At 53.8% G+C, this 27,968-nt stretch overlaps 1 protein-coding gene across 12 annotated transcripts; it reads right to left on the bottom strand.

Moving 5' to 3' along the window:
- Window positions 1-204: 204 nt before the first annotated feature.
- Dlg4 (discs large MAGUK scaffold protein 4) lies at window positions 205-25,820 on the bottom strand. Of its 12 annotated transcripts, none has more exons than XM_015992283.3 (20): window positions 25,663-25,820; window positions 17,243-17,407; window positions 13,858-13,911; window positions 13,653-13,712; window positions 13,322-13,446; window positions 12,889-13,058; window positions 12,638-12,774; window positions 12,382-12,526; window positions 6,176-6,471; window positions 5,888-5,990; window positions 5,626-5,740; window positions 4,160-4,336; window positions 3,877-3,913; window positions 3,753-3,780; window positions 3,571-3,618; window positions 3,389-3,490; window positions 2,958-3,130; window positions 1,940-2,049; window positions 1,351-1,442; window positions 205-1,158 (listed from the first exon to the last, which is right to left on the bottom strand). In XM_015992283.3, exons 1-20 carry the CDS (start codon window positions 25,690-25,692, stop codon window positions 1,052-1,054), a joined length of 2,274 nt encoding a protein of 757 aa, XP_015847769.1. In that variant the 5' UTR covers window positions 25,693-25,820; the 3' UTR covers window positions 205-1,051. The 12 variants fall into 12 exon arrangements, 10 of the variants coding, with proteins under 10 accessions (XP_015847769.1, XP_042138227.1, XP_015847772.1 ...); XM_042282293.2 differs by having other exon boundaries at window positions 13,653-13,703; XM_015992286.3 differs by having other exon boundaries at window positions 17,342-17,407; window positions 25,663-25,819.
- Between the last annotated feature and the right edge of the window lie 2,148 nt (window positions 25,821-27,968).

Below are 27,968 nucleotides of genomic sequence, written 5' to 3'. Positions count from 1 at the left end.
GCTGGTGACTAGAACAGCCCCAGGGATTCCCAGGTCCTCGTCACCGTCTCTGCCGCCCTGGCCTGACAGCTCCTTCCCAGGACCCTTTCGGGCACCCTATTCTCTGTGAGGTGAGGAGGGATCCGAAGTTCTCACTCACCCGTCCCAGGCACCCACCTGTGTCTCCACCTCCCTCCCTCGCCCCAAAGAAGCAGGCCACACACTGGGTTTCAAGTATGTGTCTCTTCCCTTCACTCTCTCAAAAGAAAAATAAATAAATAGATCGCAGAAGGCGGCAGAGCATTTCCTGTCTTCCCCTGGCTCCCGGACACCCAACCCCTGACCCCTGACCCCCCCTCCCCCCTCCCACTTCCCCACTCCCTAGACCCATCCCTCCCCTTTCCCCCCCCAAAAAAAATGAAAAAGGAAAAGAAAAAAAAAATCCCAGAAAAAAAAAAAAAGCCACAGTTAGGCCTTCCACTCATGCAAACCGGCGAAGAAAAAAGGTGGGGGGCGTGTGGAAGACAGGGACCCCACCGTAGAGTCCCCCACTTCTCCCCCCAAAAACCACCTTTGAGAAGAAAAAAATGGAGAAAATAAATGAGAACTCAAATGACATGGGGAGTTACGATGGGGCAGGCTGACCCCAGCCCCTGCCTCAGGAGCGCGCGGAAGCCTGTGGCCCTGAATCCCTACAGCGGGTGCTCCTTGAGAGGGGCCCTGACTTCTGGAATGTATGTGGGAGAAAATGGGGAGGGCAGAGGCCCCCAGTGGGTCTGTGTGTGCATGGGGGCGGGCAGGGGTGGGGGTCCTAAGGAGCAAAGGCTCGGAACCAGGAGCCCAGCCCCCCCCCATCAGGCCCCAGGTTCCTGGGGTCCAGGAGCCCTGTTCTGGGGTACAGGGATACATGCAGAGGAGCGTCCCCCCTCCAGTGGGCTGGATCCAGTTAGAAAGGAAATAAATAAGAAGGGTGGGAAGGGGAGCTGGGGTTGGAAGGGCTCGGGCTATTCAGTCCAGACCAAGGGCCCAGGTGACGGAGGCAGGGTGAGTCCAGGCCAAGCCAGGGCGGGAGTCAGAGTCTCTCTCGGGCTGGGACCCAGATGTAGGGGCCTGAGAGGTCTTCGATGACACGCTTCACTTTGTGGTAGATCTCCTCAAAGCTGTCGCCCTCCACGATGGCTGTGAGTCGACGGAGCAGGGCGTGAGGCCAAGGTCCCAAGGTCACGTGACCAAGGCGCCCAGAGCGGCCAGGAGCCGGGGTCCCCGCGCCCACTGATGGGACACCGCCCCACACCAACCCCGTCGGGCAGCTCCATCAGACCTCAGCCGACTCCCTGTCCTCGTGGCTCACGGGGAACTGCGACCTCTCACCTGAGAAGCACTCTGTGAATTCCTGCTCCAGTTTAGTGGCCCTGTCAAAGGCTTTCCTGGCTTGTTCCTCTGTGATCCGCTTATTGATCTCTCTGTCAAGGGGGAGAGAGAGGTAGATCTGAGGGGTGGGCCCCTCTGCATTTCTACCTCCTCCATCCTCGCATGCTAAGTTGCATCTTTTCTCCTTGTTGGAACCCACAGCCAACAACAGAATTTCTGACATCCTCTGGGCCTGCAGATGAGCTCACGGCAACCCACCCGACCCAGGACCTCTCTGGAACTCATCGCTCCAGTCTTGAGCCCCACAGACGGGATCCGGACTCCAACTTCCAACTGCCTCTGAGGTTCTGATGTGCCCCGGCCTGGGTACGCCCCTGGGGGGCGCTACTGAGAACTGGAGCCCTGCCTAGCCCGAGGCAGGAGAGGCCTGCCATTGCGTCCAGCCCGGGCTCTCCACTCTCAACTGAGCTCTCTGAGGACGGGGGAACTGTTGTCCGAGGTTCGGAGAGGACAGATCAAGGCAGGAGCCTTGAGAGGCCATGATCACAAGCGCAGGGAGCAGAGGGGGAGCCCCCAGGACCGTACTCACAGCACATTCTCCAGGGAGCGGGGACGGATGAAGATGGCGATGGGGTGCAGGTGGGCCGCCTGCAGCCGCCGCACGGCATTGGCCGAGACATCGAGGATGCAGTGCTTCCCCTGGGGGCAGGCAGGGTAGGCGGAGGGGGACCAGCAGGTAGCAGGAAAGGACAGACAGAGGTGCCAGGAAGAAACACAGAATATAGAAAGGTTGGGGGGCAGGAGGTTGGCCAAAGGGGACGGGACGGATGTCGAAGGACGTGCAGGCAAGAAAACAGAAAGGTGTGGACAGGGCGACCAGTAGAGGGGAGGGGAGGGAAGATGGAGTGCCAGGTACAGGAGGGCAGGGAAGGGGCAGAACAAAGTGCAGGAGGCACAGGACCCAAAGGACGAAGGCCGAGCAAGGACGTGGCGGGCGGGAGAGGTGGGATGCGGGGAGGACCAGGGCAGGTAGGGCAAGACAGGAAAGGGAAAAGGAAAACGGAATTAGGATAGAGGGAGGAGGGAGAGGAGGACAGACAGAGGACGGACAGATGGAAGGAATGGGAGAGCCAGATGGGAGGGAGGGAGGCAGATGGAGAAAAGAGCCACCGAGGGAGGGCGGGCAGGGTGGGGAGCAGTGGGGGGGGAGGGGGGAGAGGAGGGGGGGGGAGAGGGCGGGTAGTAAGGACCCCCCCCATTAGAGGAGAGGAAGAGGAGCAGAGGGGAGTCAGGGAGAAAGGAGGGAACGAGGTGGGGAAGGCCAAGCCACCAGAGGCAAAGCCCCAGGAAGAGAGGAGAAATGGGGCAAGGAGTGACGGGCAGATGGCAGTGGAGGGCACGGGGTCAGAAGCAAGGGGAGCGGGCCGCGGAAGAGGAGGAGGAGGAGGTGGGGGGGAGCGGGCCGCGGAAGAGGAGGAGGAGGAGGAGCGGAGCGCAGACCCAGCAGGGAAAGAGACAGAGAGAAAGAGAGTTAGAGAGAGCTGGAGGGAGGCAATGGGGCGGGCAGAGGGCGGGAGGAAGAGGATGCGGTGCCCACCAGCTCTTACCTGCTCTGCCACCTCCCGCACAGACTGGACACTGGTCCCGTAGAGGTGGCTGTTGTACTGGCCGGCCTCGATGAACTTGTGCGCCTGAATGTCCTTTTCCATTTTCTCCCGGGAGGACACAAAGTGGTAATCCCGGCCATCTATCTCGTATTCCCGCTTGGGACGTGTTGTATCTGCCAAGAAGTCATCCCATCCCACAAAGATCTAACCACCATCCCTTAATACTAGCCTACATCAACCCCCCCCTCCCCACCCCAGGACCCAGCTGGTCCTTGGTAGGATGACTGAGACTCAGGTGTCACATAAGTGGGCAGGCAGCACCCCTCCCCCACGGCGATCTGTGTCCCCCTGTACTCCAGTGTCACGGCCCTGACAAAGTAGGACGCCCCAGGTCCCCCAACTCCAACTCTATCCAAGGCCCCCGTACTCACGAGGGACACAGGATCCAAACTTGTCGGGGAACTCGGAGAGAAGATCATCATTGGCACGGTCTTTGGTGGGCCCAAGGATAATGATGGGGCGAGCGTAGTGCACTGAGGAGAAAGAGCCGGAAGGGCTTAGGCAGCAAGCAGAGCGGGCGGGCGGGGCAGCTGAGGCTGGGGCGAGGGCTCACCTTCCATCTGCGTCACCGTCTCATAGCTCAGAACCGAGTCTTCTCGACCTGGGAGGAGACAGGGCATCTGCAGGAGGCTCCAAGGCAGGGGACTTGGAGACCACCTTGCCTGCCTTCCCGAGAACGTCAAGGGCAACGCCACGCTCCACTCATCCCGCAGCTTTCCAATTAGTCCTACCTACCCTGCGATCCAGAGCTGGAGCCCCAGTCCTAGAAGAAAAACCAACCTTATGGTAAGTTCAGGATTTAGCTCAGAGGCCACCCCCACGGCGTCCCCCCCACACTCATCATCCACCCTCCACCTACCTTGGCCTTTAACCTCGACCACTCTCGTCGCTCAACCCTGTGGGGTACATGGAGGGAGGGCAGGGAATTGCGGGGAAATGCTCAGTGAGGCCCCGCCCTCTGGACCAGGTGGGAAGCCCGTTACCCAGCCACACCTGGGCCCTGTGCCCCTCAGTGAGAAGTCCCTGCCCAAGGGTTGATGGGAGGAGCCATGGTCCCCCAGCAGGATCTAGCACACCCCCAAGAATCCTCTACTGAATGTCACTGCCTCTATCGGAAGGAAGGCTGCCCCCAGGAGCCTCACCGCCGTTTGCTGGGAATGAAGCCAATGTCATCGGTCTCACTGTCAGAGTGGACGCGACGCGCCTGCCACCACTCTTCATCGCTGGCGTCAATTACATGAAGCACATCCCCAAAGCGGAAGCTCAGGGCCTGACTCAAGAAGCCGCAGTCCTTGGTCTTGTCGTAATCAAACAGGGCCCTAGAGCACAAGGGACTGTGGGTCAGGGCCTGGCCGGGAACTCCAGGAAGGATGCGGCAGCCACCTTGAGAAGCAGCCCGATTCCGGGCAAGGGATCCTTTCCAGGGCATGGACCGCTGGTGGCACACACAGAGAAACCCCCAAACCGCCTAGGGACTAAAAGCTCTGTCGAGTTTCCGAAAGAGCCACGATGCAGAGAAAACAGGGGGACTGGGGAGAAGACGCAGCCCCCAGGGTCGTGCAGCGTCCGCTGGCACTGAGAATCACACATCCTCGGGGACCTACTAGACTCCAACAGGCGGGGGAGTGGGGAGCAGGGATGCGGGCCTCCGAGAAGGAACACAGCATCCAGGAGAAACACAGCAAGCCCAGCCCAGGACGTGTCGAATGGGACATGCCCATGGGACAGCCCAAAAGCAGCAGCCAGAATTGGTCTAGGCCTCCGAGACGGCATCAAGCCAGGCCAGACAGACTTCAGAGACACCTGGATAGCAGAGCGGCAGACAAGGCCGGCCAGATGGACAAAGAAAGAGGACGTAGAGGGGGGGGGGGGGAGCCTCAGTGCCCTGTGAGGGACAGAAGAGGAACCACGAAGACGGAGCCTGAGAAGGGGACAAATGCTATGAGCAGTCGGGGAGGAAGCTGGGGTGTGTCTGCAGCGGGGCTTTCAGTGTAAGCCTAACATGCATGAGGCTCTGGACTCAATCCCCAGCGTAGGAAAAAAAGATGGAAGGAAGGAAAAGAAAGACAGGAGGCAGGCAGAGAGCTGCGGTCCTTCCCACCAAGGCTTCCCACAGGGATGCCAAGCTGAAAGAGGACTCAAAATATCCCAGAGCTGGGCACCGTGACAAGTGCCTGTAATCTAAGGCAGGAAGATTACTAAAGCATAGGAGTTCAAATTCAGCCGAGGGAGGGAGGGAGGGAGGGAGGGAGGGAGGGAGGGAGGGAGGGAGGGAAGGTGCTAGAGATGCCTGCTGGGTCAGACATTGACCTTAGGTCCCACCCTAATAGCTGTTGGGGAAATGCATGGGTGACCAGGGGCTAGAACGCAATTAAGACACTTGGGGCAGAGGCTGCTTTTCAACCCAGATAATATATTCTAGAAGATTCTAGAAGATCAGGCTGTGTGGCCAAGCCCATGAACTGCGGGCTAAGTGTCAGGTCTGAGTGTGGGGAGAAAGGAGGAGGCAGGCAGGATTTAGGGGAGGAGCTGTGTGGGGAATGGACACACATTGGGGCGGGGGGATAATACATGGCGTCCTCAAACGTCACGCCCAGGAGCGTCTCACCTGATATAGAAACCCCTCTTGGGGTTGCTCCGCAGGGATGCAGTCCCTGAGCCCAGGCTACTATTCATTAGCTGTTCCCGAAGATCATGGATCTTGGCCTCGAATCGGCTATACTCTGAGAAAGGACAAGAAGGTTCTGGAACTCTAATACCACACACACACATCCATCCTCACCCCACCCCCGCTGAGACCCTCCATCAGCTAAAGGGACAGTTCTGAGGATTAGTTTAGCCAACGAGACAGGGAAGCTTAGGCCTGGTACCTTCTGGTTTATACTGAGCAATGATCGTGACCGTCTGACCCGCGTTCTTCAGGGCAATGGCAGCCTGCTCATGGCTGGCATTGCGGAGGTCAACACCATTGACCTAGACGGGGGGGAGAGACTGTCACCTGGGACAGGAAGACAGTAATTCTTGGGTCCGAGTGGGTCAGGGAATGGTCCAGGAGGACCAGGCTGCCCCCCCCCCCCCCCCCCCGCCGCCATACCCTCCCCAGGAGCATGGCGCCCTCTTCAGGGGGGAGTGCAGAGGCCCGCACAGGCCTTTCTCACCGATAAGATCTGGTCCCCCTTCCGCAGCTCCCCACTGAGGTCAGCAGGGCCCCCAGCGAGGATGAAGGAGATGAAGATGCCTTCACCGTCCTCGCCGCCCACGATGTTGAAGCCCAAGCCTGTGGAGCCCCGGTGGATCACAATCCGTCTTGGTTCCCGGGGAATGTCTTCCTCCCCCAGCAGGTCCTTGGCCACAGGGGAGTAGCGCCGAGGGGAAGTGGGGGTCATGGCTGTGGGGTAGTCGGTGCCCAAGTAGCTGCTATGACTGATCTCATTATCCAGGTGCTGAGAATACGCTGAGGGAAGGCAGAAAAGGATGAGATGGAAATCCAGACAATAGTGCCCACCCACCCATCCTCTCCAGGGCAGCCCAGGGCCAGGCTTGGCCAAAGAGGAGTTATTCTACCAGAAAAGTGTATTGGTGATCAGCAGCATCAGGGGTCGGGAATTTACAGATGCCATCAGAGGGCGCTGGTCTGAAGGTCGTATGTCTGTAGTAAGCTGGGAACGGTGGCGCCCAAGGGGAATACTAGTACTGTGTTTTTCAGACTGCCTTTTGGTTAAAGCGTCTATCAGGTCTCTCAATCCATAAAATTTCTCTCCCTCATGGCTAGTCATTTATTTTTTTTTTAAACTGGATCATTTGTCTGAAGTATTTTCCCGCATTCTACGAGGGGTAGTCCTGCTTATATCCCTGTGGTCTTGCTTAACCGTGTGTCCGTCCCTGTCTCCTCTCCTTTTTTTGTTTCTCTAGGCTTGTCCTAGAGGCTTGAGCAGACTCAAATTCAGTGTGAAAATATTCTCACAGGGTACCACCAGCCTTGAGCTTCCCACGGCATCACCACAGGATGCAGTGGACTCTGCTGGATGTGGTGCCACAGACTTTAAATCCCAGTGCTGGGAAAGCAGTGGATGTTCAGTGAGTTCCAGGCCAACCAGAGCTATGTAGTGAGACCCTGTCTCAATAAAAAAAATAAAATAAAAAAAAATAAGGTTGGCTTTCCTAGAGTTGGCAGGTTCTGGTGTCGTCAGCTGATCGGCTCATTACAATACGCTCCATCAGCCTTCCGCCTAAGTTCTTGTTGCAGGTGTTGATGATGGAGTCTAAGTCTGATATTCGCAGGGACTGCAAAATGTTAGTATTCTACAATCATTAGTAAGATTTTCCTAGAGGACTGTCCTACCTGCTGAGTGTCGTGTTCAAGCCCGCTGTCCCACTCAAGAGGACTGCTGAAGGCCAGCATGGGTCACTTGGTGACTCTGAAGTCAGCTTGGGCTATCTAATGAGATCCTATCTCGAACAATAGCAACAAGAAAACATGCACACCCATGCACACCCACACACAAGAACTGCTTGCTGCATGGCAGCCTTGTGCTTGCTCCATGGTAAGGCTGATACAGAAGAGAGGGGATGGACGACTGATTACCTCCCTTACAGGTTTTCAGGAAGAAAGGTATGCGTCTAGGTAAGGTAGCATCCTCCCAAGGTAACAAGAGAAAATGATTTTGTAGTGAAGATGGAACCCCAGACCTTGCTCATCCTACATAATCTCTGCCTGACAGCTTCCCAGTCCCAACCCATCTGATCACAACGTGATTAGGGCTTTATTCTCCAGTCAGGATCTCACTGCGCTGCTCCTGCCTGGCTGAGCTCAGCTGACCCTCCTACTTCAGTCTCCTAAGTAGCTGGGACTACAAACATCCACCACCATGCCTGGCTCCCAGTTTTTTCTTAGGTGTTATTATGACCTCGTGTGTTTTGCATACTAAATGCATTCTGAAGGGCCAGGAAAGGCCTCTCCAATATGGCTCATGTGTATGCTGTGACTCTAATAGTCTTGGGTCCCTTTTTGGGGGCCCTCTAGTATGACAAATGTTAAAGTTCATCTTATACATTTGTAATTTCTTTTTTTTTCTTTTTTCACACACACAGGAGAGAGAACTCATGTGCACGCACAAGGATGGAGGCCGGGGGTTGACTTTGGGTGTCTCCCTCTAAAGCATTCTCCATCTTAATTTCTATTCGTTTGTTTGTTTGTTTGTTTCAGTATAGGATTTCACTATATAGCTCTGGCTGTCCTGCAACTCATTATGTAGAGCAGGCTATCCTTACACTCGGAGATCCCCTGGCATTTGCCCCTAGTGCTGGGATTGAAGATGTGTGCCACCATGCCTAGCTCCACTTCACTTACTTAGAGCTCACAGATTCAGCTAGGCTAACTCAGCAGTGAGCTCCAGGAATCCACCTGTCTCCGCACCACCCCTCAGAGCCAGAGTGATGGACGTGCACCCCAGCACCCAGCTTTCTACGTGAGTGTTAGGGACGCAAACTCTGACCTCGTGGTTGTGAAGCATTCTACCACCTCAGTCATCTCCCCAGCCCTGCTTTGGGTTAAAAAAACAAAACAAAAAAACAAACAAACAAAAAAAAAAAAAAACCGGTCTCATGTAGCCCAGGCTGGCCTCAAACCCACTGTGCGGTCTTGAACTTCTGACCCCTCACCTCCATCTCCTGAGGACTAGGACCATGAACCATAATGCCCAGTTTTATCCAGTACTGGGGATAAAACCCAAGGGCTTCGTGTACACCAGGCAAACACTCCACCAGCTAAACTACATCCTCGGTCATTTTTGGAGACTGGTTCTATGTAGCCCAGGCTTTCCTTAAGTTCTCAGTCCCCCTACATTGACTCTCAAACACTAGGATTACAAGTATATACTGACCTCCTGCCTCTTGCCCAAGACTGGAAACCATCCTTTCTCCAAGGAGTCCAAGTTATTTTTAGTAGGTTATAGGGTTCAGAGACAGTCCTAGAAAGCTAGATATGATTGTACACACTTATAATGCCAGCCCTAGGAGCAGAGCAGGAGGACAGTCTTGGCTACGCAGTGAGACCTTGTCTCAAAAAGAAAAAGGAAAAACAGTACCATAATATTTGAATATGGTATGTCTCATATTTGATAAAGGAAAATAATATCCCATTCTTTCCCCAAATAATGTCTTGTTATTCTCCCACACAGTTTTCCAGTTGAACTTTAGATGCTACATAAATTCCAGGGACAGATAACATTGAAATTCTGATTAGGATTCCATATAAAATGTGTAATTTGAAGAAGGTTGAGATCTTTCATACTAAGATTTTTTTCTATACAGGCTCAGTGGATAAAGATTCCTGCCAACGTCAATTTGGTCCCCAGGACCCACACAATAGAAGGAGACCAGACTCCCACACACAGTCCTGTGGCCTCTACTATGATGTATAAGCCTGTGAACACACACCTACACATGTTAAACACACACACACAATAAATAAATAAATAAATAAATAAATAAATAAATAAATAATAAATGTAAGAAAAAAACTTTAAAAATTTTTTCCACCGGGAGATGGTGGCACACGCCTTTAATCCCAGAACTCGGGAGGCAGAGGCAGGCGGATCTCTGTGAGTTCAAGGCCAGCCAGGTCTACAGAATGAGTTCCAGGACAGCCAGTACTGTTATATTGAGAAACCTTGTCTGGAAAGAAAAAGGCAGGGGGTGGGGGAGGGGTGTTTAGAATGTGGCCATGGCCATAGCACTGCACGCCTTTAATCTCAGCACTCAGGAGGCAGAGGCAGGTGGACTTCATGAGGTCCAGGCCAGCCAGGGCTACACAATTAAGATGGTCTCAAAACAAGAAAAAAATAATAACGTGGCCACCCCAAGTGTAGTGCCTCACCCCTGTAACCCCGGCACTCCTTAGCTGAGGCCACAGTAGTAGTTCAAGACCAGGAGGTACAGTAACAAAAAGTTGTAGCATGGCTGGGGCAGGATACAGCTGTTACAGACATCTGCTCAGCGTGTTCAAGGACCAAGATTAAATCCCCAGTACCACAAAGGAAAAAAAAGAAAACCAAAGAAGAACGAGGAGAGGAAGGGGAAAGAAAGGAAGAGAAAGGAAGGGAAGGATGTTTGGCTGGACACAGCAGCAAAGGCCTGGAACCCCAGCACAACCGTGTCCAAGACAGGTCATGGGATGGGCGAGACAGCTGAAAGGTGCTTGCAACCAGGCCTGATGGCCTGAGTTTAAACCCCACAACTCACACGGCAGGAGGAGAGAGCAGGCTTTCCTGAGTTGTCCTTTGTCCTGCACACACACACCGTGCAATGTCCGCACACACACAAACACACACACACAAATAAACAAACCGATGTTTCCCTCTAATTTTTAAAAAGACCTAGTATAATGGGGCCAGGCATGATGGTTCACATCTTTAATCCCAGCACTTGAGAGGCAGAGGCAGGCGGATCTCTGAGTTCAAAGCCGGCCTGGTCTACAGAGTGAGTTCAGGACAGCCAGGGCTACACAGAGAAACCCTGACTTGAAACAACAACAACAACAACAAAAAAAAAAGATACCTATAAATAAAAATTCTAAAGCCAAGCATGATGACATACACCTGTAATCCCAGCATTCAGGAGGCTGAGACAAGTGAATTAGCACAAGTTCAAAGCCAGCCTGGACTACATAAGGAATAGCTAGGTAACACAGGAAGAGCCCATCTTTAAAAAAAAAAAAAAAAAGGAAGGAAACAGCTCTGTGAGGAGTTCTTTCTTACTTTTACCTAATCAATCGATATTCACTCTACGAAGGTGGGTGGGGGCCAAAATTATACAGGGCTGAGGCCCAGGGTGTGATTCAGTGGTGGCGCACTTGCTCAGCATGCATGAGACCCTGGTTCCATCCCTGTCGCCTCTTCAAGAAAAAGCAAGTAATCCTTTTAACTACTGGAAATTCCGGGAACCGTTTCCGGTTGGTAAGCAGCAGTGGCAGCATGGAGGAAGTGCTGGAGAGATGGGGAGTGTCGGCAGTGAGAGGCATCCTTGCCCAACTCCTGGCGTGACAGGCACACTGCTGGGGTTTCCTAACGTGAACCATCTGCTGCTGGTTGCTAGGAACGACTCTCTGTGTCTTAGGATCTCTACTCTGGGTTTACTAAAGGGTTTTGTCTGAAGACAGATGCTGAGCATCATCAGTGGACTCTCACATCTGTACTTGGTCTTCTTACTTCCTTCCTCTGTCTGATAGGGTCTCATCTCCTATGTAGCCCAGGCTGCCCTGGGATTTCCAATCCTCCTGCCTCTGGCTCCAGAATTCTGGGATTACAGGGGTTGACCATCATTCCCTTCCTCACTTTTAATATATCAAACCGTGTGAAGAGGTTCCCTAACATTAACCCAACTATGGTTTTCTGAAATAAACCTTATTCTGTGACAGTGTTATCCTCTTGATGTGCAGCTGCTATGTGTGGAGACCTACTGTGTGCACACCTACTGGGGTGTTCTGAACTTACACCTCTCTATCCGGTGTACAGCTGCCCACTACACTCCTTCTCCCATGGCATCTCTGTGACCGTGTGAACTGCTCTTATAAAATGAAAGGGTAAAGATTGTATCCTTTTCCTCCCCTACCCTATTTTCTTTTCTTTTTTTCTTTTTTTCTTTTTTTTTTTTTTTTTTTTTTGGTTTTTCAAGACAGGGTTTCTCTGTGTAGCTTTGGTGCCTTTCCTGGAACTCACTCTGTAGACCAGGCTGGCCTCGAACTCACAGAGATCCACCTGGCTCTGCCTCCCAAGTGCTAGGATTAAAGGCGTGCGCCACCACCGCCCCAGCCCCTACCCTATTTTCTCACAAGTCTCAAGTAGCCCAGGCTGACCTCAGACTTGCTATGTAGCCCACGATAGCCTTGAACTCCTGACCCTCCTACCTCAATCTCCCAAGTACTGGAAAAGCAGGCATGTCCCACCACGCCCAGTTCTTTCCCTACGTTTGTGTGGGGGTGCGGGTGGGGGAAAGTCCAGACAGGGTTTTTGTGTGTCGTTCTGTCTGGCTGTCCTGGAACTTGTTCCATAGATCAGACTGGCCTCTTAACTCAGAGACCCGCCTGCCTCTGCCTCCCGAGTCCTGAAATTATTTTTAAAGAATGTGAGAATTATCTGTTACTTCAGGATTTGATCAGAACCACAAAACCAAGTGGGCTTCGTGTCCCTTGGGTTGTTTTTGAGTGCTTCACCGTGACTGAGTTCGGGCTCCTCTCCAACCACCACCGGGGTCAGAGGTTGGGGCCACTGCACGTTAGTAGGGCTACGGGGCTGTCATGGGCTTGCATGTCTTAGGAATTACTAGGATGGGCCGTGAGGAGTTCTGAGGTTTGGAGGGTTCTCACAGGTTGTGATGTCTGGGGGCGCATAGCTGTCACTCAGGTAGGCATTGCTGGGCTTGGCCACCTTTAGGTAGACAACGTCATACGTGTTCTTCAGGGCCGCCACCGCGTCTTCGTGCATGACGTCCTCTAGCCCCACACTGTTGACCTGGGGTCAAGGGAAGCAAAGCTCAGACAGAGCCAGACATGGTCAGGCAGGGAGGACCCCAGGCCTGCCACGAGACCTGAGTCTCAAGAGAAACATGATTCAGGCCCTCACCGCCAGGATCTTGTCTCCAATCTGCAACCTGCCATCCTTGTGGGCCGCACCTCCTTCGATGATCTTCGTTACGTAGATGCTGTTATCTCCAGGGATGTGCTGGTTCCCTACGCCCCCTGCGATGCTGAAGCCAAGTCCTGGATGGCAAGGAGGAGGGAAGAGGCTGCCCATGGGCCTGGGGAGCAAGCCTTGGAGGGCAGGGAGAAGCAGGATGGCTGGGATGGGACTGGAGCTAAAACGGTCACTACTACCTTTAGGCCCTTTGATAAGCTTGATCTCCATGACCTTCTCAGCTGGGGGTTTCCGGCGCATGACATAGAGGCGAACGATGGAACCTGCTTCTTTGAGGGCCTCTACCGCAGCTGAATGGGTCACCTCCCGAACATCCACTTCATTTACAAACAGGATGCTGTCGTTGACCCTGGGAACAACAATATGGGTCTGAGCCAGGAACTTCCAGCCCTCCCTTTCCAGAGTATTAGCCTTTTTTGTTTGTTTGTTTGTTTGTTTGTTTGTTTGAGACAAGGTTTCTCTGTGTAACAGCCCTGGCTGTCCTGGAACTCCCTCTGTAGACCAGGCTGGCCTCAAACCACCTGCCTCTGCCTCCCAAGTGCTGGGATTAAAGGTGTGTGCCACCACTGCCTGGCAAGTACTAGCTTCCTAAGCCTTGTCTTCTTTTCCCACCTGAGGCGGCCATCCTGGGCTGCAGCCCCACCAGGAATGATCTTGGTGATGAAAATGGATGGGTCGTCACCGATGTGTGGGTTGTCGGTACCACCTGCGATGCTGAAGCCCAGACCTGAGTTACCCTGGTAAGGAGAAGGACAAGAGGGTGGTCAGCTCCCTTTACTGCCCCATTCATTCTGTTAAGGGAAGCGGGGAGGGGACAGGATTGGAAAGGCGCAGCTAGAACACACGGGGACATAGTTAAGTGTCTGGACACCTAGGGAACACAGGCACAAAAAGCACCACCAGCCCGAGCCCAGGGACTTTGGATGGAGGAGCTGGCTCTTACCCTTTCCAATGTGATCTCCTCGTATTCCATCTCCCCCTCTGTCCCGTTCACCTGCAACTCCAGCACGGGACAGAAACACAAAAACAGTGAGACAGACATTCCGGCCAGAGAACGTGCCCCTCCTTCCCCGCATAGGGAGGGGCTCCTTCCTTCCTCTCTCCTACCCTTCTGCTAGGGCCCCAGCCCCAAAATCTAAACAACTCACATATCCTGGCGCTTCTAGGGTGTCCGTGTTGACAATCACAGGGGGAGAATTGGCCTGGGAGAGGAGACAGAAGACAAAAAGCTACCTAAGCCTAGACTCCAGAGGAAGTCCATAACCAAAGGTGGGTCCTACCAATCTGGATCCCCTTTCAGCTGCGTAGCCAAGCCAACTCCACCACCTTTAGAGCAACTCCAGGACCCTGCCTGTCTATATCACACAAACATGCATGCACTCACGCACACACACACACTCACACGTACACACGCATGCACCCCAGGCCCCTGGATGTATAAAGAGGAGTATGAGAAGAGGGAAGAGAGAGACAGCCAGACGGAGAAGGGGAGCAGCAGATGGTACAGAGTGGGGAAAGGGGGAGCATGCTGGGGGGGGGATGCTTCTCACCGGATGTAACGCTACAGGGTGCTACATGCATTCCGTGCTACGCATTACACCCCAGGGTTCAGGGCCACTAGGCCCTGCTCTCCTCTTTGGGGCCCCCTTCCTGTCTCTTTACCCTCAAAATCACCCAGATATCTTGATAACCCTCCCCCAAATTTGTCCCTCACCTTGGCACACATTTGCTCTAAATCTTGCGCCATGAGAATCCGGGGTTTCCCCAGCTTCTGGTCCCTCCCTCTCTCTCATCCACCCGCCATCCAATCCACCCCTTCCTCCAGGGACCAGGTTGCCTAGCAACAGTATCTAAGACCAGCCAAGACCTGGGGAGACCCACCTCCAGGAGGCCTGGTAGTCAGGACAACGGGTGGAGGCGTGGCCTAGGGTACGACAGACTCCCTAGAGCAAAAGACTCTCCAGCTCTGGACCCGCCCACCGCTAGCCCGGCCAAGAGGCCAGAATGATTCTATTCGTGGGCGTGGGCGCAGTGCATCCTGAATAACCTGCCTTCCTTTCTCCTTTGAGCCCCTCACCCTACGCAGTGCAAATAACGTCAGGAAGGAGGAATGATAAAAGGCATCCAGAACATAGCCTGTTCCTCTACTGCCTCCGCTCCTCCCCGCCCCCACTTCATTAAGGAAAGGGTTAAAGCGAGGCGTGCCCTGGTCCCTGACGTCAGTGGCCTCAACGCAGCCGGGTCTCTAGCTAAACTGCAGGGCGGGGACAGCTTTAGACTTGTCCTAGGGGCTTCCCCAATTGCCAGGGCAACCGAAGCCACGTCTCTATGGCAATGAGGTGAGGCTGCCAAGAGACTCCTTCCGGTGGTCCCCAACCTATTTCCTCCTTAGACAAATACTTGAAACCGACCAAGTACGAGGAGTCCCAGTGCCCTTCCTAAGTTCTCCCTCTCCTATAAAGGTCCCTCTTCTCCCTTACTGCTATTTCTCAAGCCCAGAAACTCCCAACCATTTCAGGCCCCTCAATAGATTTCATACCCATGAATCGACTGTCATCTCCACCGCCACCACCCCGCCCCCAAGCAAACGCTGTTGTCTAGCCAACAGTCACTGGCTGCTGAAGTCATCCACAATTTCATCCTCCGTGGCACACATCCTCAGACCCACCCTTATACTACAACCTCTCCCCACACCCAGTCCCTCCCTATTCTTTATCTCTACCCTAATCCCACACCCTCCCTAGATCCTTGTCCCCAGCCTTCAGTGTTCCAAAATCTTCCAACCCCAGTCACCATTCTCCACCCACCTCCATGTCCCTATACCAGACTTCAGCTCTATCCCTTACCTCTCCTACCCTCGCCTGCCACCTCTCTGAGGAGAGAGAGAGAGAGGTGGGGGGGAGCACTTCATTATTCCCCTTTACCTCATCTTCAATCCCTTCAGGTTCTATCCCCAAATCACAGCCCTCCATTTCTCAGCCCCCTCGCCAGCTCCTCTGGATACTGGGGCATCTCCAGCCCCTGAGCTGAATGAAGCCCTGTCCTGAGACTTCCCACCTTCACTTCCGGCCTCTTCTAGAACTCTCCTCCCAGCCACCCCCTGAGCTCTGGTGCCACCACACCTTTGTACAACTACTGCCCTCCAGCTCCTGTTCCTCCCTACCCAAGACAGAAGGGCCCCGTCCCACAAAAGGCATCCGGAGTCTTCTCTGACCCCTTGGAGGCACAGAGCTGCGCACACTCTGCACTGTCCCCACGCCCAGTGCCTCATGCTCCTTCCTCTCAAGCAGCTGACTGAGTAACCCCATTCCTGTCTTACCCCTGTGCCTTAAGACCCTTGCCCTTCCTACGTTTCGCCACCCCCCCCCCCTTTGCCACTTTTAGCCTCAGAGACTGCTGCAGCCACGTTCCTGCCTCACCCCTGGCTCACCAACCTCCTCCCATCTTCTCAGTAAAATGTCAGCAACCGGGGTCCCCCTTCCTAAAGCATCCCACACTTGTGGCCCCTCGGTGTTCTCCTCTATCTTACAGCGTGTGTCCCTAGAAGAGGAGATTGAGAGAAAGGGGGCTGGGAAATGGGAGTTCTCGGAAATAAGGCCTCTCAGGCCTGGAGGGGAAAAAAAAAATACTGAAAGCTTACTGTGAGCCCCAAGGAGGAGGAGGGTAGGGGAACAGGTGGCCATATGTAATGAGGACCGGGGATGGCTGAGGAAGGTATGGTGGAGGAGAGAGCAAGAGGAGGAAAAGAGACAGAGACGATCAGGGAAGAGCGAAATGGAAAGAAATGGGGAGCTAGAGGACCGACTGCTCAAACCAGGAGAGGATTGATCAGGCCACAGAGGCCTGAGCTGGGGATCAGCGAGAGGGGGAAGGAGATGCATGCGTGGGAGGAAGAGAGAGACAGCATCAAGAACCAGCCAGCCAGCCAGCGGGGGGGGGGGGGGGGGGGGGGACGACGGGGGGGACGGGAGGGGAGCAGAGGCTGGGGCACAGGAAGAGGCAGAAAGGACCAAGACTTGAAGTCTCAGTCCAGCCAGATGGAAAGAGCTGGAGACTCAGGAACAGGCAGAGCCAGGCCCAGAGGCAGAGCTGGGGGAGGAGTGGGAAAGGGTCGGGAGCAAATCAGGCCACCAGGCACTTGGAACAGTGCTCTGGACACAGAAAGCTGAAGCGGAGGCTGGGCATGTGAAAGAATGAAGGGCCCCGGCATGGGGGGCACTTCTGGGGGGTCCTCCATCCATCTCAACACACCAAACACACGAAAAGGCACATGCATCCTGGCTTTAGGCTCTGTACCCACTCCCACCTGCCTGGCCTATTTCTCTTCTGTGAGACCAAAAACGTTTCCAGCATCGTGCCCCACCCCAATCAAGAAGCACACACCCCCACCCCAGCCCTAGGAGCCCAAGACCCAGATGCCAGACCATCCCCAATCTTTTCCCCCATAGCTCTTGCCCTACCGGCCCTTGGGGATTGCTGCAGCTCCGAGGTTCCGAGGGCCGCACTGGGGAGGGGGCCGCCAGGGTCTCCTACCTTGAGGGGGGAGAGGTGGGCGTGGCCCACGACCCCATGGACGGCCTCGAGGTGGGACAAGTTCCTCTCCGCCACGTGCACCAGCTCGGGGGCGTTTACCTGGTTGGGGAGGTGGGCCGGGCTGTGCTCCAGAGGGGGCGTGTCTTCATCTTGGTAGCGGTATTTCTGGGGATGGGGACCGAGGCAGCCGTCACTGGGCCAGCCCAGCGCCTCAGGCTTCAGGCGCCCGCCCCGACCGCCTCCTTTTCCCCCAGCAGTGCAGTGCGGAAGGCCCTGGGGCCTGACCAGCTCCTCCCCCCCCCTCCCTCTCCTCCAGCCCATTGGCTCCCCTTTCTCCACCCTCCCGACAGCCCCCTCTCCAGCCAAGGCCTCAGCACCTCTCATCTCTACCCAAGCCCAGGCGCCATCCTCCAACTTCCTACTCCTCATAGCCTATGGCTCTGGCAGTCTACCCCATAGACCCCCACCATCATCTTCAAACCTTCCCCAAGCAAGGCTTCCTCTTCTCCATCCTTTTAAGAGTTCTAGCACCTGACCCTTGTACCCTCATTTATTCCCAAGTTCTTTGCTTCCATAACCATCTCCCACTCCCACACTCCATTTAACGCCCCTGCTCCACACCCTACCCTTATCACCCCAGCCTCCCCATTACAACTGGCTCTCCAGCACCTTGTGTACCTGAAACAGGAACCCAAGTCAGGTACTTGAGCTAGAAAGGACTGGCCATCAGGAGCCCCTAAGCAGGACAATGCTAAACCTGCCCCTCTTCCTTCATTGGCCTCGCTCACTCCGAATTACTCAGCAAAGGCGCCCCAGAAGCCAGCCAGCTAATCCGGATATACTAGACAGAGACGGAATGGGGGAGGAAGCCAGGGAAACAGAGGCAGGAAGGCTCAGGTTTGGGGGGAGGGGAACAGGAATGGGTGCCAGGCCCCCGGACTGGAGAAGAGGACACAATGTTAAAACTGAATTTCTGGTCTCCCCCTGACTTTTGAAGGTAAACGGCTCAACATGACTCCCTGCCCAATTACCCAGCTGCCAGGACAAGAGCCTCCTAGCCAGCTTAATAGCAACATCAGTAAATGAGATTAACTGGGGGCCAGAGAGAGGAAACATGCAGAGAGGCACTAGTGAAGGGCCCGAAGTCCACGGGGCTCCTTCCACATCCACCTCTACTGTGCTCTTCTAGGCGCCTCCCCTCCAGAGTTGGACACCCCTCACACACACACACACACACACACACACACACACACACACACACACACACAAGCAGAACTGTCAAAACTCTAGAGTCAGGGAAGAAGAGAGTACCAGATGCAGGTCTGGGACTGGAGAAAACAAAATACAGCCGCTACTAACTACACGTGGGCAGAATTTCCCTCCCAGGGTCTGAGAAACTGAGTGTCAACATTTCAGGAGCAACAGTTACAAGATCAAGTAGAAGGACGCTTATCAAGGGCAGTCAATGCCTGATGCTAGAGTGTGATTCGGAAAAGTGTGAAGGTGATGGGTCAAGTTGACTGTAGTTAAGGGTGCAGTAGGAGAATTGTGGGGGGGGGGGCAGTGGTCCTGTCAACAAAACACTCTCATACCAGGACACAAAGTCAACTAGAGTTAAGCAGCATCCTGAGCTGGGCATGATGGCGCACGCCTTTAGTCCCAGAAGCAAGCAGATCTCTGTGAGTTTGAGGCCAGCCTGGTCTATATAGAAAGTTTCAGATCAGCTAGGGTTACACAGTGAGACACTGTCTCAATAAATAAATAAATACGCTCTACATGTTTGGAGAGTCGTAAAGGCAGAAAATGGGGCTCACCAAGTGTGGGTCACAGATTTAGACCATGGGCAAAGAAAAAGTATAGAGAAGAAAATCTGCCATGGTAGTATATGCTTAAATCTCTGTACTCTGGAAGTGGAGGCAAAAGACTTAGGAGTTCAAGGTCATCCATGGCTACATGGTGAGTTCAAGACCAGCCTGAACCCTATTTTACACCCCACCTCCCAAAAAAGGCAGAGAGGAAGGAAAGGAAGGAGAATACCGGCAGCACAGCCCTCCTTACAGGCTGAACTGTCTTGGATTAGCAGCTCTGAATGAGCAGGTCAACCAACAGCCTGATCACTGCACAAGCTGGGGGACAGTCCCTACAACAGGAAATGCCCAACAGAAATTGCCCTGAATTCCCTGCAAGAGAAATTAGGCAGGACAGAAACCTGCACCTCCCAAGTTTTGGAGGCTGGGGAGAACTTGAGCCCAATATCCCTTCATGGTCACCCCACTTAACAGGAAATTTTTAAATCAGAGGAACTGCCAGGTGCACCAAAGAAAATGGAGACATGAAGGGAGACAATCCATCATTTATTCTAGATAAGAAACAAGGGTCATTTTTATCATAGTGAGTCCCCATATCTCCCTGTTCCAGCCTTATGATGGGGAGGGACTTGCGTCTGACACTAAAGGAAAGGCTTTGGAGACTGGCAGACGATGTTAGGGAAATGGGGACCACAGAATGAACAGGCAAAGTTCTCAAATGTAACTGGAAGTTAGGGCCTATGTTCAGTCCCTGGAAATTTCACAGTGAGAAGGGGCTCTGAAGGGGTAGGTATGGCAGGGAAGCAATTCTGACGCTGCAGACCTGGGCGTGGGGAGGTCGACCCCTCTCAGTCCTGGATCACAGGCCAGCTAGATCCAAACAGGAAGGAGGACAGATCTCCTATAACCCACGGGGATGCAGGGTCCTGACGGGCTATTGGGGCAAGTCTGCACCCCCAGAATGTCCCTGTTGTACCTTCCCCCTACCTTCAAAGCCCCAGCTACACAGAATGACCTGGAACCGGGGCTTGCACCCCAAAAATAGAGAGGTGTGGGTTAAAGTGGATAATAAGAAGTGCAGCCCACTGCGCCTGTTTTCAAGAAGTTGCAACCCAGAGACCCCATGCCAAGCAGAAGGAACAGCGACAGCACTTGAAGCTCGCATCCTGAGATGGGGGGGGGGTGTCTGGGAAGAGGGAAGCGGGCCGGATCCCGTACCGCGGCACGTACCACGCAGAGACACATGGAGGCGAATCTGTTCCGAGTCGACATGGAGAAGGGGAGGGGGACTAAGGGGAGGGTATAGGTGGGATAGCAAGGGTGCTGGGTTGGGGAAGGGGGAGGGGCAGAGGGGGCGGGGGCTGCGGCGGCCGCGGCGACGGGAGGCTGCGGCCAGAGAAGGGGGGGGCCGCGCCTGCGCAGTACGGGAGAGCGTCATGATGGGAGAGAAGGGTGAGGGGAGACCCTCTTGGCTACCAACTTCCCTGATTCCAGCCATTTCCCTGCGGACTTCAACTTCCCCAGTATACTCCCATTTCGACCCCTCTACAAATACCCACACTTGTAAACTTTAGCAATTTATCTCTTTGGTTCTCAGGGACCCCTTATTTCACCTAATTCTCCACCACTCCCAAAACACTGGGCTTCTAACTATTACAATACCCCAACGGGTATCTCATCAGTACTGTACTTCCAGACTACAGGGGAGGCAACAGCATTTGCCCCATCACTTCTGAGGACTCCTAGAGATCTCAGGCCCCCACCCTAAGCCTCTTACTGCAAACATCCCATCCGATTTCAAACCATCTACTCCGACAGAGTTCCTGCAACTCATCCAGCCCCATCCCGTAACTAGATGACGCTGTTCTCAATAGTTAAGAACCAGAGATCTTCGATGTGCCTTCATATTTACAAACCCTTTAAGTCATTCGTTTCTAAAGTCCTATCTGCCCCCCAGTCCACCACTAGCGACCTTAACATTAATATGTTGCCCTTGGCTAACACAAACATCCACATAAGGTCTCTTCAGATTTGTTTGGAGTTGCCTTGTCCAAATCATTAAACCGAATGATATGATGGACTAAGATACCAACCCCCAAACCTCACTTGGAGTATTATTTAATCTTTCTTAAAGCAAACCTTCCAAATTCAAATGCAGTCTCTTCAAATCATTCCCAGACTCTTGCTTTATATTAAGAAATATTTTATCTTTTATTTAAATTTTTTATTTTTATTGCACTTGTGTGTGTGTGTGTGTGTGTGTGTGTGTGTGTGTGTGTGTGTGTTAGCACATACCTGCCTGTGCTGCGGAATGCATGAGGAGGTCAAAGAACAATTTTAGGGAGTTGGTTCTCTCCTTCCACCAAGTGAGTTACAAGGATCCAACTCAGGTCATCAGGCTTGACAGCAAGTGTCTTTACCTTGAGCCATCCTGACAGCTCATGTATAGATATATATTTTTTGAGGGAGAATAGAATCTCATGTAATGCAGACCGGGCCCAAAATCTTTATGTAGCTGAGGGTGACCTTGAACTCCTGATCCTTCTGCCTCTACTTCCCAACTTCCTCCACCTGCCAAGTTCTGAGATTACGGGCATGTACCACCATATCTAACTATTCTTTTCTTTATCCCTCAAATTCATAAATTTTCTGGCTGTCCCCACACCACTGCAACATCCTCTCCATGATTCTGAGCTACATTTTTGTTGGAAGATTTGCTCCCAAATATATTTCTTTTTTTTTGGGAGGTTGGGAAGTCAAGACAGGGTTTTTTTATGTAGCCCTAGCTATCCTGGAACTCGCTCTGTAGACCAGGCTGGGCTAGAACTCACAGAGATTTACCTGCCTCTGCCTCCCATGTGCTGGCATTAAAGGCGTGCGCCGCCGCCGCCGCCGCCGCCGCCGCCGCCACCACCACCACCACCACCCAGCTCCAAATATATCTTCTCTACTACACCCAAGGGGGGAGAAGCATCAGGCTAGACACAGTGATGCATGTCTTTAACCTCAGCACTGGGGAGGCAGAGGCAGGCAGATCTCTGTAAGTTCCAGGCCAGCCTGGCCTACATAGTGAAACCCTATCTCAAAATAATTTCACTAATGATCTGGACCTCAAATTTTTCAGAATTCCCTAAATTGCACCCATGTCACTTCAGTCTTCCATCCTTCCCAAATTCCTGGACTTGCAAACCTCTCTCCCAAATATCCTTCCCGTGAATGTCCACCTGTCTAGTAAGGGTTCTCCCCAAATCAGCTGTTTACAGAAATATAAAATTCCCACCAAAGGCAAAAGGCGTTAATGACCTCTAAAGATCTCACCCCTGCATTTATCGGTATCTATTAAGTAAGCCCCTGAAGATGAACCCCCCCCCAATGTCCTAGTTTCATATCTGGATAAAATGCATGGGTCCTCAGAAATAACCAGTGCGAAACAGGCTTATACTCAAAATTCCTTCCTAGCCTGCAAAACACATAGGCCCTTCTTCTCCACCAGTAGGCGATATGGACTACTAAGACCCTTTCCCATCCCCCATTTCCTTTTTCCCTCCATTTTCCGTTTCCCCGTTGCCTGGCAACGCAGCAATCAAGGACTTTGCCGTCGCCTAGCAACTGTCTCCCTGGAACATAGAGCTGAGGTAGGAGGGGTACTCTGATGAAATGTGAACAGGCCTCCATCTTAGGAAAATTGAGACGTCATATCTCCAACCCACGGATTCTCCTTTCCAAAGACCCCCGCATCCCGCAATTACTTGGACTACCGCCACACGAACCCCGTCTCCTTTCGGTACAGGAACCACACCCCGCCCCTCCCGGGTCAGCCCCGCCCTCATTTTGGTCTGGCAACCTGGCCCCTCCCCTTTCTGAGGGTTTCTGCCCGCCTCCTCCGAGAGAGTAAGCCGACTCCGCCCACCTGGCTCTATGAAACCACGCCTCCCTCCGCTTCCCGCCCATTCGCTCCCCCGGCCTCGCCCACACTATCCTTCCACCACGCCCCTGCCGACCAATGAATGAAGCTGTTGGCCACATTGCCCCGCCCCCAGCATCTTAGTTTCGCCCAATAAGGACCACCCAGAGGGCTTAACCACTTCGCCTCCGGGGCCCAGGCCAAATGCCCCCTCTCTTTTCCCTACTTTTCCCCCAGCCCCCATTTGTTCTGCTCCGCCCTCCGCCACCCTCGCCCTGCCCTCAAGTCCGCCACGCAACTTCAGTCGTCGCTGGTTACCATGGCAACTGCGGCAGCAGCGCGGGGAGAAGGGGGAGGGACGGGGGCGGAGTGGGAGAAAGCTGCTCTGAGATAGAGATACTGGCAGAGATCTAGGTACCGAATAAGACTCAGTGATAGCTGTAAAGCAGAGTTTTCACAGAGCACAGAGCTGAGCACATATTAAGTATTCAATAAATGTTCCTTAAATTACTGCAGCAGGTTATAAATATAGGCACCGAAAGATGAGAGGGCCATCAAACAGACCAGGCGAGATCAGAGTCTACAAAGGCTGAGCACTCCCAAACCCACCCCCCAACATTTTCGGAGGGCAGAAGCTATGTGCCCCCTGCTGGTTTTTCCTGGGCTCCCCGCCACTGCCCTGGATAGAGAGGAACCACAACTCCCAACAGTCCTAAGGACAGCCACACTCTACCACGGAGGGATCTTGTACCTCAAGGCCTTATGGGAGTTGGAGTCCCTCCACCCTGAAGGCTGACAAGTTTTCTGGCCAATGAATGTGGCAAACCTAGGTCTCCAAACCTCAGTAAAACCCGAATGCATGATCCTCTCTGCTAGCCTCCTACCTTCAGGGGTGCTCAATCATGTGCCCCACTGAACACACAGGCGTGTGGAGCAGAGAAATGAATAAATGCATCCACCCAGAATAGTTACCAGTGCAGGCAAACCCCTCACCCTTACTGGCATTCATGTGCTCACGTGTTAGAAGCAGAACCCACACATTCCAATGGGTTTCCTACATACATCTGGACACAGGTGAGAACAGCTAGGGGCCAAGGCCAAGGATCAGGCCTAAGGACAAGAGACAGAAAGAGCACAGGCAGACACTCAAAGAGGGCCAGGAGAACTAAGGCACAAAAATCTACTGAAAACTACAGGGGATGAGAAAACCAGCAACCTGGAAGAAAGCCCAAAGCCCACAGCACAGGAGAAAAACAAGCAGCCCTGTAGATGGGGCCGGGGATTCAAGACCTAAAGTCCTCAGCCCCCCATCTCCAATCATGTCCACACGTGCACAATGCATGTGTATACACATGTGTGAGTTTGTGGCAAGGAACATGTGTGTCCTCAGCTCCCTCCCATAAGAAGCTGCAGTTCCCACTAAATATAACCCCCTCCCCAGCCTGTGACTCACCCGGACCCCGCCTCCCCCGGCCCCCACTTCCTGTCCCACCCCCCAACCCCCAGCTGCCTGCCACCCGCCCAAGCCTCCCTCCACACACCAGGCATCCAGCTTGCCAGTCTCAGAGTCTGGGAGCAAGCGATCGACCTAAACATCCTACCAGGAGCTTGCCTGGGCTCTTCCCCCCAGAGCTCCCATTCTGTCCAGGCTCTGACCACAGGGACCCTGGGCCCTTGTGGAGATCCTGGCTCTGGTGGCCCTGGCTCCTCCTACACCTTTTTATCCCAGTAACCTCTTCACCCCGCAAGTCTTCAGAGACCCTTATACCGAGGTGTCCTCCCGAGAGCCAGGGTAACAGTCCCTCCATCTGCTCTTCTGTTTTCTTGACCAGGACTAGATGAAATGTGGGCGATGGGGATACTGGGCACCTGCCTGGGCTACCCCCAAATTTTGCATCACCCACATGGTCCCCCCCTCCTCATCTACCTTCTCTCTACCCTGAACCTCTCACCCTTCTTTGGAGATGGCAACCTCAGCTGTTGCAACCTTCTAGCTCCATGGGAATACCCCAGATCCTAACCTCACCTGGTCCATTCTCTCAGGTAATTCTGTATCAGGCCTCAGATCTCTGACAACTCCATTAAACCATATAATCAAACCCTAAATTAACAATTCTCTCAAATCAGAAGCATCCCAAACATATCTATCATGAGATGTCCTGTGTCCTGAAGGGCCACCCTTATCTGCCAGCTGACACCCCCAGACAAATCAAACACTCACAACCAGTAACCTTTACCCTTATGCCAAGAGACCCCCCCCAAATTGGTCAGCACCTAGAAACCAGCTTTTTGACCAGGAAAAAAGAGAAACCCCCCGCAACACACACACACACACACACACACACACAGCCCACCTTCCCACATATATGAGCAGAACTCCCATGTGAGCCAGGCAGGTTTCTCCCTAAATAAATTGCCCTCAAAACAGTGCTGGGGAACACCAAAGCCTACCAAGACACCCCAAACACCAAATTCTCCATTTCTCTACAGGTACAAAATGATCACTCCAGGAGGCACCTGTGGCCAAATCCACCGTTTTTCTCAGATGTGAACCCCAAAACTAAATTGTGACCCCTCTAATACATCTTATTTCAGAGGCTCCACTCCAGTCCAGTGTCCGCAGCCCTAGATAAGGCCTACCTAACCCCTCTCCACAAATTCCTTACCTGCTCCTCTCCCCACTGGCACCCCCCCCCCATCATGCTTACCTTGGTTGTCACTATACAGAGACAGTCCATGTTGGGGGGCCTGGCCGCGGCGGCGAGTAGGGGGCTCTGACTTCATTGGAGTTTTGTTCCTCCCCTCGGTGGGTTCTCACCCCTCCCCCCTCCGCACCCCACTTTTGCAGGGGGGGCCAGGATGGGGGGAGGGGTGAGAGGGGAAAGAGAAGGTTGGAGAAGAGAAGGATAGGGGAGCGTGGAAGGGAGGGGGGACCCTAAAAGGGGCTCCCAGGTGGAAGGGAGGGGGCTTGAGGAGCACACCCCGATTCTCAGGAGGGGCAGGGACACCGGGGGCTGGCAGCCCCGGAGTTCTGGGGCTGGGGCATGAGCTGGGGTGGGGGAGGGGAACTGGATTTCGGGAAGCCCCGGGATATGCAGGGGTCTTGCCGAACGGCCAGGGGCTAGGGGCCGTGGCGGGGGAGTGGGGTGGGGGGGGTTGGAGATGGCAGCGGCCGATGAAGCCGCGGAGCCGAGGAGGGAAGGGGAGAGAGGAGGAGAGAGGAAGCAGGGGGAGGGAGGGAGGGAGCTAGGAGCCAGAATGGGGGGGGTGCCTTAGCAGTGTTAACTCCTTCACTGCTGGCAGGAACCCGGATAATGGGAAAGGAGATAGGCGCGGGAGCAGAGAGGCCCTATAGCAATCACGGAGACCTAGTCAGCCTCGGTTACGACAGCAAAGGCAAGGAGGATGGAGTTCATTTCGTAGAAGGACAAAGCCCACAGCTGGGATGGGAGCATCCCTGGTTGTCTAAGTGTGGGAGGGAGGCCACAGCATGGGGCAGGGTCTGAGGGAGGGGCTGGCAGCAGGGAATCCTGGGGACCAGTTCTCCTCCAGGATTCACAGGAAGTCTGAAAAGTAATTAATTATGGCCTGGGCTCTCTGCTGCTGAAATTGGGGCAATCCAAGAAAGGGGAGAGGGAGAACGGGGTACAGGGCTGGCTGACCACAGAAAGAGCACTCAGTGGCCCAACCCCTCAGTCAGTACTCAGGACTCTGCTGCCAAGGCCCCCAAGTCTCAATTCAATACTAGCAAGGAATCAGTGTGGCCCTCCAGTCCTGCCAGTTTAGTCAGGAAGCCAGGCACCCACCTTCAGCACCTTACCTGACCCTCTGAGATGGAAGCCTCATAATAGTCCAGGATGTCTGTCACAGGAACATAACCAAGTCACCCTCCCACTTCCCAGGCCTCTCTGGCCACCCCTGCTACCCATGGCTTCTGTTTGGAGAGACGCTCCTCTGGCTAGGCTGATGGAGGGCACAGTGGTATGAGTCTACAAAGACTATGGCTTGGACCAGATGCTCTGCAGGCTCCCACCCAGTCTAGAACCGGTAACACTTGACCTCACAGGCCCGGGACAGCCCTTTCCACCGTGGCCCCTCAGAACCCTGGAATTACTCACCCAGCAAGGCCTGGAAAAGGTCACTGTGCAGCACTGTAAGAAGAGGAGGTGCCCACCGCAAGAGTGGGGGTGCCAAGAGCCAGAGAGCTGACCGGGGAGCTGGTGAGAAGTGACGACGAGGGAGTGAGGCCAAGTCACTTACAGTTAGTCGTCTAAGGTTCCCCGGCCTTCGTCCTTCCACGCTAGACCCCCGTGGAAAGAGTCAGGAACAAAAAGAGCACCCGGGGGCCCCCATCACAGATCCAGATCTCCCCTCCAAAGACCCGTTTTCACCTCTCGGTCTCTGGGACATCTCTCTCTTCTCTTGCTTTAATCTCCCTAATCCGACAAGATTGGAGTTGAGCTGCCGTCTCCCGACGCAGCTGTGGCTAATAAAGCAGGCAAGCAGATCGTGGGTTTTCTTCCACAGGTCCCCAGGTACCACTGGACTCCACATAGTGTGCCTCCCCAAAAGCCAGGTATAATTTAGCTACTTCCCCGAAAGACGAGAAAAACAGTTTCCTCTAAGGCAGTCCCAGCAATTCAAAAGAATTAAGTTGAGCCCAGCTCTTTCTCTTCCCAGACCTGACGCCGGCAGTGACAAGTATGGAAAGAGGGGTGACATGGATCACCGGGCACAGGAACTTGCTGCCAAGCCTGACATCAGGAACCCACATAAAGGTGGAAAGAGAACTGATTATTGAAAGCTGTCTTCTGACAAGTGCTTGAAAGAGTACGCACACACATCAACAGACTTTTAAATGAGGCTTGAGAGAGAAGGTTCAGCAATTATGAGCATTTATTGCTCTTGCAGAGGACCTGAGTTCAGTTTTCAGCGCCCACATACATGGTGGCACACAACTATCTGTAACTCCAGTTGCAGGGGATCCAATGCCCTCTTCTGACCTCTGCCAGCA

The sequence above is a fragment of the Peromyscus maniculatus genome, chromosome 8 (genome assembly GCF_049852395.1).
Source record: "Peromyscus maniculatus bairdii isolate BWxNUB_F1_BW_parent chromosome 8, HU_Pman_BW_mat_3.1, whole genome shotgun sequence".
Lineage (NCBI taxonomy): Eukaryota > Metazoa > Chordata > Mammalia > Rodentia > Cricetidae > Peromyscus > Peromyscus maniculatus.
This window is presented reverse-complemented; position numbering and strand designations above follow the sequence as displayed.